The sequence below is a fragment of the Ylistrum balloti genome, unplaced genomic scaffold (assembly GCF_031769215.1).
Source record: "Ylistrum balloti isolate Yb309-2 unplaced genomic scaffold, AGI_CSIRO_Ybal_v1 Utg371110, whole genome shotgun sequence".
Taxonomy (NCBI): Eukaryota; Metazoa; Mollusca; class Bivalvia; order Pectinida; family Pectinidae; genus Ylistrum; species Ylistrum balloti.
The window spans coordinates 700-11,387 of NW_026782610.1; the positions used below are offsets into that span (position 1 = coordinate 700).

The following is a 10,688-nucleotide window of genomic DNA, read 5'->3' on the forward strand; positions in this document are numbered from 1 at the left end:
ATCTTTGAATTTTTGGGGTAAAAACATATATTTTTGTACATGAGAGGTTAAAGTTTTTTGGTAATCCACCAGATGAAGTAGGGCCAGCATATTTCTAGTGTTTTATACACGTAGTCATGTACCTATAAAATTGTCACTAAATATATTTACCTTTGGTATACATGTATGGGAGAGAAAGGCAAACTCATCTACATATCCTAATTAAAAGACTTAATTGTCAATAATTGGCAATGTTCCTCAGATAATTTTTCTTGCATGAATTGATCTTTCTTATTGTAAAGGGTTGTAGGATTTGGAATATAATTGTTTAACCATGTAACTCTCATCATTGTCTTTATATGTGTTAGCTTAATCTATATTATAGACTTGGAGCTTGATGATCAACCTGAAGGTGGTGATGAACTTCCAATTGATAACGAAAATGATCAGTCTGAACCTAGTAATGATGACATGGAAAACGTTTCGCCTGATGGTAAGGAGTTTGTGGAAATTATATAAATAGTGATTTCGTAGTATTTTTTGTTGAATACATTTGTCAACTATTATTAGGTCAGTTATCTGATGTCCTGCTGCCTTCATGCTTCGTCCATAGTGGTTGCATACATTAGACATTTCACATAATTGGAACTCCTTCCAAAGAGGCTGTTTTTCAATGACCACAAGCTCTTAATTTCTTCAAAAATCCTTTAGTAGTTCCAGAATTGCTAGTACTAAAAACTCCAATTAGTAGATTTAAAGATATATAGTGCTTTATCAGAATTGTGAGTTTCGGTCCTGGTATGTCCCTTGTTGCCCCCTGGGGAGGGAGTACTGTGAATGTTAGTGAAGCATTTTAATAGTATCGCCTCTTACATAGTTAGAACTTTCGTCAATAAAATATCTTCTCCATGCATGTGAAATGGAACTCAAATACATTGCTTTTGAATTCATATTATTGATGAAATGTTTTTGAAATATGAGCAACAGTGCTGATATTAACATTTGCACCTTATGCCTTAATGGTTACATACTGTATCCACAGTACTCCATGCAGTCTCATTGCAATTAGCTTGTAACTTTTATCCATTATGGAGGTACAACATCTCTAATTTAAATACTGACCTTCCTGTTGCTATGGGGTAACAATTTCAGTAAAAAAAGTTTCTGAGTTTATAACTACCAAGAACACGATTGCATACAAATGTTTTCCCAGACACTTCATTTCAAAAATATTCATTTACACATTACATTTTTAATTACCGCATCCCTGATAAATCTGCAGTGATTTATAGACATTCTTTGTAATAAAAAGAACAACATTTGTGTATGTGTAGCAATATATAGAAATTGCTCTATTGTTATATATTCCAGTGACACCTAATCCCAATCCCCAGCAGAACCACACTGTTAGAGTAGCGAGACCATGTCATTCCAATAGAAAAGGTACTGTATATGGAGTAGAAACAGATGGAGTCTTTGCTGTATTCGTGTTCTATTAGCTTCCCTCCTTTTTTATGGTCTTTTTGTTTATGAAAATACACTATCGAAAAAGATTTAAGGCCTGTTACATAGTAAATACTGGATATAAAGTTTTAAATAATTGTTGATTGTATAATTCCTAAATATGTTTGTAAACAACTTTTTTTATGTCTTAAGTGTTCCTCTGTCATGGTTATTTTGTCTTTTTAAAATTACCAAATCAACCACCCTTTTCATCAAAAACTGAAACATGGGTAAGTCATCTGTTTCCAAAAATGAAATCACAGCCACCTTATTAGATTGACTGTCAAAACAAAGAAAGTGTCAACACATTTTCATAATAAAAATTTAGCTAAAATGTACCTCAAATCATTGCAGATCTCATATGAATATTGTTTGTGAGATTTAAGCAATATCATAAATAAAATCTCCAGCTTGACAAAGGCCACCAATCTAGAGATCTCTAGCTTGCTATGAGCAAGGCATGTCATACTATTTCATTACCATTATAGCATACTGTATTCGACCCAATAGAAGTTTTCTAAAACTCCATAATATGATTTGATAGCCATTTGTCAAACAAAAATTAAAAAACAAAAACATTGTGACATCATAATAATGTCTGTGTTGTTTTATTTGCAATTCCCCAAACAGTTAATTTTGATGTAATCAATTATATCATTTTTTATTAAAGCATTAAACCTCTTAGATGAAGTCAAAATAATACTAGTATAAGCAATTTTGTAAACTTATTCCTGTATGTCCATTTCATGCTTCATTCTTTAACATTTGATCAAACTTTATACATTTATACAAAGGTCATATATGAGTATACATACTTAAGATTCTGTGGTGATTCAGGGTTTTAAAGTCAAGGTCACTGTTACTATATATAAAGAAAGTGATAACTAATTCTGTTGTTTCAAACTACATGTAAACACTTCTAAAAGTAAATTCTTCGACAGAATTTGATAAAACTTTATGGGAAGGTCAAGTATGAACATTTTTAAAATATTGTTATAATTCATGGTCCCAAGGTCAAGCTAAGGCTACAGGTTACTGTTGCTATATTTAGAACAAAATCATGAAATAATGCATCCTGTCCACATTCAGTGTAAACATGGCATCAGGGGATTTATGTCTTCCAGACTTTAATTTTTTTTTTTTGGGGGGGGGGGATGTCAAGAACAAAGCGATATTAAAGTGACTAATAATTTACCCTTAAGTCTTGTCTAAAATTGTTTTAGTTCAAATGAAGTTACCTATGACATAGTGTCTATGACATCTTGAATTTGTACTTGTCATTTTCAGGCCAAGTGAAGCTAAACGTGACTCAACAGCTGTGCCTAAAGCTGATTTTTCATGGAAATGTCCACCTTCGCAAGGAACTCAAAAGGAAAGAATGTGAAGAAGCTATTGCAGCACATAGCTGCCTTAAGGGGTTGGAATGGAAGAAAATAAAAAACACCATTCATAATTGGATAACAAGCAAAAAAATCAAAACCAAAAAAATGTTGAAACAACAGGAAAGGTAGGTCGCTATGTGGGCCCACAAAAGTTTAGAAGTTTTGAACAACTATCAAAGTATGTAATCACATTTTAGTCATTTCATTGAAATGATTTTATTTTTTTTGTACTTTGGTAAGTGTTATAATTCTTGTTATCATTGCGTCCATCAGTATGTTCATCAGCATTTTCGCCAAAGATTCTTTTCCTGTTTGATTCTTCTACACATACTTGTAGCTTCTACAGTATGAAGATTGGTAAATGCCCTAGGTGGCAATATCTTTTTTAATAACACATTTATTGGATGAAAGAGGACCTGAGAAACAAGTACATTTTTCTTTAGCCTATTGCAAAGGTATTGCATCTGAATAAAGTATAGAAGTTGATTCGAATTAAACACCTGAGTGAGGGGAGGGGTGAGCAAACAAGGTGATACAAGTTTACATTGATGATGTAATGAGAGAAAGAGGTTATTATAGAAGCAATTAATTCAAGGGTCCTTCCCCAGGGTTGATGTTTTGTAATAGCCCTTATGAAGTATGTAGTTTCCGCATCTATGATACATGAGCCCTATCGGAACTACCTTGTCTGTCTGTCCATTTATATTTGGTTTGCATAGATTATTTAAAAGTGCACATGGTAATAGCCTATGGTTTGTAGATGTGCAGTAATCGTTTAATTTTTTCTTGGTAATCCAAAATGGTCACCAGGGCCTCACTTCCAATGTGGAACATTTTGGAATATAATTACTGTTCTAGTAAACCAATTCTGATTACACTTAAAAGTGATAAGAGTGATTCATAGGGCAATGGATTTAAATTGTAATTCAATTAGTTTAATGAAGGCTTCTAGTTGGTCAAAATCTACTTATTTTTTATGTAGATCAAATTTGCTTTGTAGAACTTATGACTTATGTCTAACATAGTCATAACAGTTTGGTTGCCATGTTAGCAAAAATGGAAGCCTCTTTCTAATTGGTCAATTTACACACCTGTATTTCTGAATTTAGAGTTGCAATTGGCTGGGGGCCTTTTTTTGATGAAGTACATCAGTTTTCTAGTTTTATTTTGTATGATTATATACAGTAAATCAGGTTGGCAATAAAGTCTGATATTTTTCAGAAATAACTGTATAATTCTTGATAATGGCATTTGGTGTGGGTAACTTGCCAAAGGAGGTGCCCATATTAGGTATAATTTTTTACCATAATTTTGTTATGCAGAAAATTCTGTTTCTCTTCAATTGCTACTTTATATGTGGTTTTGCAACTGAATCAGATACAGAATATTACATGAATATATTCAAAATAGCTATATGATAAAATAAAGATTGCTCTCCAAGTGGCCAAGCGTTAGATCAAAACTTTCTAGCACAACATGGCATTTTACTATCTTATGTTTAGGAATTTTATTGAAAAATTCTGGGAGCCTCCTTATTAAGAATGATGCAATGTTTTACAGACAATTTTATCTATGTTCATGTATCTCTTTTTATTTTATTTTTTTCTATCTGAAAATAAATGTTAACTCAAGTGAGTCAAGAAATTGCAATGTTTGTGACCTTATGGTCAAATTCTGTTTTTTTTCTGTTGTCTTACTCATAATGTTTTCTCAATTTTGTAGTTGTGTTTTTCTCTATGAATATAACTTGTAGTTGTTAAACATAAATAAAAATTACTCGATAGTTTACATCCGCTTCTAATTTTCAATATTTTTGTAAAACAATCCTGAAATGGATCCATGGTAATTGGGTCATTTTAAACAGAATAAATAGCAACACAAATCACACTTTTTGCATGAAAGGTTTTTCATGAATATTGCAATAACATATAATTATTATCATATTTCCTGTTTTATTATTCTGTACTTGGTTTGTTCCAATGCTGTTATGTAAAGATGAGTAAATGTGTGTGCAGAACTACTAATTTAATGGTGGTGAATATTCCTAAACTGTTTCCTGTATTTTTACATACACACCATGATTTGGTTTAGTTGCTTTGCAGGTTCCAAACTTCATTATTGTCATGATTTTTTTGTTTTTATCAATAAAAACTTTACATCATGTCTTCTTAATTTTCTTTTTCATATTGACAGTAATTTTATATGGGGTCTATTCTTATTACTGAGTCACATTTGGAACTTCTGGTTGCAGTCAATTAATTTTGATTGGTAAAATTGTAATATATTCCTGGTGTTCCAGTCACCTCTTGTTTCCTGGAAAAAGTGATTAAGGGTCAAACATGATTTCACAAAAACACATTTAATCTCATGATTTGGTTCATTACACAGTAATTTGAAGTAATGAAATAATAGATGACCAAGTGTGAATATATTGCTGTCGGCATAGGTTTGTGTCTGCATGCTTTTTTTTATGTCATCTGACCTGATTGCTCTTCTAGAGTTCCACCGGTGGGATTCTGCTCGGACTTGTCAGAAATGCTGAGACGGTCCTGACAAAGTGTTGATGTTTATATAAGGGGTCTGTACGAAATTTGAAATATACACTCAAGTCTGTCAAAAGTGAAAATACCTCGGGAATATACACTCATGTCTGTCAAAAGTGTTAATACCTCGGTAATATACACTCATGTCTGTCAAAAGTGTAAATACCTCGGGAATATACACTCATGTCTGTCAAAAATGTAAATACCTCGGTAATATACACTTATGTCTGTCAAAAGTGTTAATACTGTACCTCGGGAATATACACTCACGTTTGTCAAAAGTGTAAATACCTCGGGAATATACACTCACGTTTGTCAAAAGTGTTAATACCTCGGTAATATACACTCATGTCTGTCAAAAGTGTTAATACTGTACCTCGGTAATATACGCTCACGTGTCTGTCAAAAGTGTTAATACCTCGGTAATATACACTCATGTCTGTCAAAAGTGTTAATACCTCGGTAATATACACTCATGTCTGTCAAAAGTGTTAATACCTCGGGAATATACACTTATGTCTGTCAAGTGTTAATACCTCGGTAATATACACTCATGTCTGTCAAAAGTGTTAATACCTCGGTAATATACGCTCGTGTCTGTCAAAAGTGTTAATACCTCGGGAATGTACGCTCGTGTCTGTCAAAAGTGTTAATACCTCGGTAATATACATTCAAGTCTGTCAAGTGTTAATACCTCGGTAATATACACTCATGTCTGTCAAAAGTGTTAATACCTCGGTAATATACACTCAAGTCTGTCAAGTGTTAATACCTCGGTAATATACACTCAAGTCTGTCAAAAGTGTAAATACCTCGGTAATATACACTCATGTCTGTCAAGTGTTAATACCTCGGTAATATACACTCAAGTCTGTCAAGTGTTAATACCTCGGTACTATACATTCAAGTCTGTCAAGTGTTAATACCTCGGTAATATACACTCAAGTCTGTCAAGTGTTAATACCTCGGTACTATACATTCAAGTCTGTCAAGTGTTAATACCTCGGTAATATACATTCAAGTCTGTCAAGTGTTAATACCTCGGTAATATACATTCAAGTCTGTCAAATGTGTTATCAGATCTTGATATTAATTAAAAGTCCTAGATATCTTTGATTACCTCAGTACTCCATATACTATATATAGCAGAAAGCTTTCATATATTTTAAAAAAAAAGGTAACACATTGAATTTTGCAAAATAACGGCCATTGTATCTTTATAGTTATGGCAGGGTTCCCTCACTTATTTGATGTCAGAATTCAAGGCCTTTTCAAGGCTTTTCCAAGGTCATAAAGAGAAATTCAAGGTAATCTACAATCCAAGGTTTTGGAATATATAACATTGCATGCAGCTTCTTACTGTTCTGCAAAGATGTACTATGTTGTAGTCAGATTCAACAAATAAATACATGTATTACTTATATTTGGTTAATCCAAATGAGTCATGTTGGCTCTTTTACACCAGGCTAGTATATCCTTTGTTTGATTATTGTTGGTGCAAATAATTTTCATCAACTGAATCAAATAATCAAAACTATAAATTATGAAATTCAGGCTTTTTTCTTCTTTTTTTTTATGATATTTCACAAAGTTTTCCCAACCAGGAAATTTGTTTTCTATTTTCCTGGCTTTTTCAAGTTTTCAAGGTTGTGTGGGAACCCTTTTATGGATCAAATTCCATCAATAAGTCTAGTTTAAATATTGTGTTGGTTTTTACCATTATTTTTCATTAATAGAACCTGGCGACTTTAACTATAATTTGCAATTATGAGCTATATTTTTATCCCTACCTCGGCGAGATAGATGAGTTTTGTTACGGAGTGTTGATATATTCTATATCTACCAATACCTCTGTAGTATTGTAGACTGTTGTAAATACCTCTATAACAGTGCGTGGTGTTGATGACTTTTATGACGTACTGGATTCTCTTTTTATCGTATTGAAATGATTTTTACCAATCACAAAGCATAGCCTTCGATGCCGTGTGGCACAGTGGGTGATTTAAGTAACGGAAAGTAATGACCTCGCTATGTAAGTGTAAATGTATGTACCTCTTCATGTTTGTCGCACGGGTATGTGTGTGTGTGTGTGTGTGGTGGTTGTGGTGGTGGTGGTGGTGGTGGTGGTGTGTGTGTGTGTGTTAACTTCAATACGAGTTACGTCCCTTGTAGGTGTACCCTTGGGTATGAATGTCGATAATTGTGCAATTCCATAATACGCACTAATCGGATTGATGAACGCACAGAAACCATGCTGTGTATTTTAACTATAAGGTAAGGTATGTAGTGTATAAACTTGTCAATTTTAAAATATTTACTGCCAAAGGCAATAGTCTCTAGCAGTAAACCTAAAGGGTTAGCGCTTATCTTTAAAATAGCGCTTCAAATTGAATTCCACCGTTGGCAGTAATAAAACCCATGAATGTAGAATAAAGGTAATTCATTGTTCATATTTATCATTTTCAAGATTCACTTTGATATAAGATGACTCAGCTTCTTTGTTTATTTTCATGTCACTGGGGCATGGAAATGAAACTCGGAACAAAGTTCAGAACTCTTTTCGTATTACCGCTCCAACAAAAACCTACAAACACAAGACAACCATATATACTTCCGATGTCTTTAGTAAAGAAGATACACAACATCACTACTGCATGATTGTCAATTTACCCAGCTTCGATATGACAATAGTAGTCGCCAGTAGTGGACCGCTTGCGCCAACGTCCAGCGACAGAATTCATAGATGGAGAGAGCCAGATGAGAAGTGACGTACACAGGTGTGGAACGCAATAAGCATGCAATGCAAGTGTAACTGTTAAAATGTTGAGTTGTGTTTAGGTTGATGTCGGACTGGTTCGGCTACATACCACACATTCCATATATACTGTCACGTAGATAACACGTCACGTACACGGTCACAGCACACATACGTACAGCATACACAGAGAGAGTGCAAAAGTTTATCTATATGAAAATGCTTGATTACAAAAGGTTCTGTCTTTAATTCGTTCATTGAACTTTTTATCATTTGTTGTAAATTGCATCCTGTCGATATAATGTATGATCTAGGGCCCCTTAGTATGAATGTCAAGATAGTATAACTCAGATTGGTCTATATGGACAAGTTTGATATAACCTCGAGAAATAGTTGATCATTACAGAAACTGTGTTTTCAGCTAATACAAATAGACTTCTCGATCAGTGGAAGAAAGTCGGTATGTATTCAGTTTCGAACAAAATATAAAAATGCAATTTATATCATCTGGCACACCCAAGACATGCCATGGTTTCCGATGTACACAGTAAAAGTAAACAGCATTTAATGGGATGTAAATATTAACTTGAACATAGTTAATTGATAATGTATATTTTGATGTAGATATCAATGAAGGTTAGAAAAAGGTTATAAGATTTATGCCATGGAACCTTCGTATGCAAGGATTTGCTTCATATGAAAAGACTTCGGCGGAAATAACAGTCCTGCGTCCCATGCTGCTAACAGCAAAGTTGATATTCAGAATAACGTCTGTCTGATCAATTATGTATAAAATCACCCATGTGAGAAGATCAGCATCGGATTTCTGGGAAAGAACTTGAAAAAAAAGTAAATTTCTTTTTTGATGCCCTGTCATAGTACGCTTCGAGAATTGATTCAGCGCTATTTGGAGTGTTACCTTTCCTGAACAGGAAGTTGTCAGGCAATATCGGCAAATTAATCTTAAAGTATCGTTTCGAACGCAGCTCAGCAAAATATCCGGCTTGTCTTGTCTTTCGTTGATAAACTATGAAAGGCACAGGTGTGGAGAGGTCTCTTGGGAGGCATTCTGTATGTATCATTTATAAAGCTTAGTCAGCCTTTATTTTAAAACATATCAGATCCCATTGTTAGCCTGTAATTGTATGTCATTTATAATGTTTAAAACGTTATATTGTTGCCATATAAAAAGTTTGGCAATAAAATGAGATTTATTAAAAGAAATTATTGGAAAAGTTTCAAATTACCTATGAAATGTTCAATGCATGAAACGCATATGAATCTTTTATAACGGATATTGACTAATAGTTAACAAAACATTAGATATCACGTCAGTGCTAGTCATTCTAATGCATCCTACCAGTATGAATCGGGACGACAGGAAGACGCCATTCCGACCGGAAGTCGCTGATCTAGTAATAATGATAGAATACTGTGATGGTAAATGCATGTTAATGTCGTTTAATTTCAAAGCAAACACGATACGTAATTACCTTTAAAACCTAAAGTAGAGTTATTAAAAATTTAACAAATGATGCATGATGGTTCGCTATGACTAGACATTTCCACAGAATATATCCTACTAGTAACGACAACATGACCACAGTATCGACATCGTCTGTTTTACAATGTTAACAGGTAGTGTTATTTACACACTTTAGCACTAACACATTAGCTGATGACACGAATACACGCAACAGTAGCATTAAAGTATCGACAGGCGAGATCAAACGGTACCTTGGATATTCTAATATTAGTGGTCAATACGAAATAAGAAAATCATTTTCATATACAAGAATTAACAGTCGGGTGAACTTTTACCAAGAAAAACAATACAATAGACACTGATTATCGAGAAAATACATCCCAATAAAAGGATGGAAATTATTGATCTGTAATCTAAATTTATAGTCAACTAATTTTTTATACTGTATTATATATACAAAAGATACGTTTCAATATTCAATAGAATGTAAGATAATTTTTTTTTATAAAAGACACTAAAATTATTAATACGTTTTACTAGAATTCAGCAATATGGAAAGCATATGCCATAAAATGAGAATAGCATTAACGTTAACGATTGGACAAATAAAGTCCTGAACTGTACAAAATTTGGTAACAAAATTCGAGCATGGTCCATGATTTACTATACACAATCCCCATTGTGTTACCTGCCTTATTTCTAAAAATGAGAATAATATGAACGTTCCAAGAATAACGACACTGTCCATTTAAGATTCGTCAGTGAAGCTTGGGCCTTAACGTGGAAATCTGGAAGGAAATATAGTAGAAACAAAATATAAATAGACAGATGCTTTAGTCCTATAACTGGATAAATTTCTTAAGAAAAGTACTACTGACCATATGAAGTCAAATATTTTATGCATGGTCTCTGTGTACAATATAAAACATAGCTTAGTTAACAGACAGGATTTTTAACAGGACTGTATACATTTCTTATTGTATGCGTGTTGTAGGATGGAGAACACTGACAAAGTATAAGGTTGCTGAAGACAGTAACCC

The 10,688-nt window shown here is 33.4% G+C and overlaps 1 protein-coding gene across 1 annotated transcript; it reads left to right on the forward strand.

Moving 5' to 3' along the window:
- Positions 1 to 400: 400 nt before the first annotated feature.
- On the forward strand, positions 401 to 3,030 carry LOC132560769 (uncharacterized). Its single transcript, XM_060225445.1, has 3 exons — positions 401 to 472; positions 1,351 to 1,422; positions 2,770 to 3,030. Exons 1-3 carry the CDS (start codon positions 451 to 453, stop codon positions 2,991 to 2,993), a joined length of 318 nt encoding a protein of 105 aa, XP_060081428.1. The 5' UTR covers positions 401 to 450; the 3' UTR covers positions 2,994 to 3,030.
- The last annotated feature ends 7,658 nt before the right edge of the window (positions 3,031 to 10,688 follow it).

Excerpts from the sequence above, each read along its gene's own strand:
- LOC132560769 (XM_060225445.1), top strand. The coding sequence starts at position 451 with ATGGAAAACGTTTCGCCTGATG. Across the intron at positions 473-1,350 it reads GGAAAACGTTTCGCCTGATG|TGACACCTAATCCCAATCCC; the intron begins GTAAGGAGTTTG and ends TATATATTCCAG. Across the intron at positions 1,423-2,769 it reads ATGTCATTCCAATAGAAAAG|GCCAAGTGAAGCTAAACGTG; the intron begins GTACTGTATATG and ends TGTCATTTTCAG.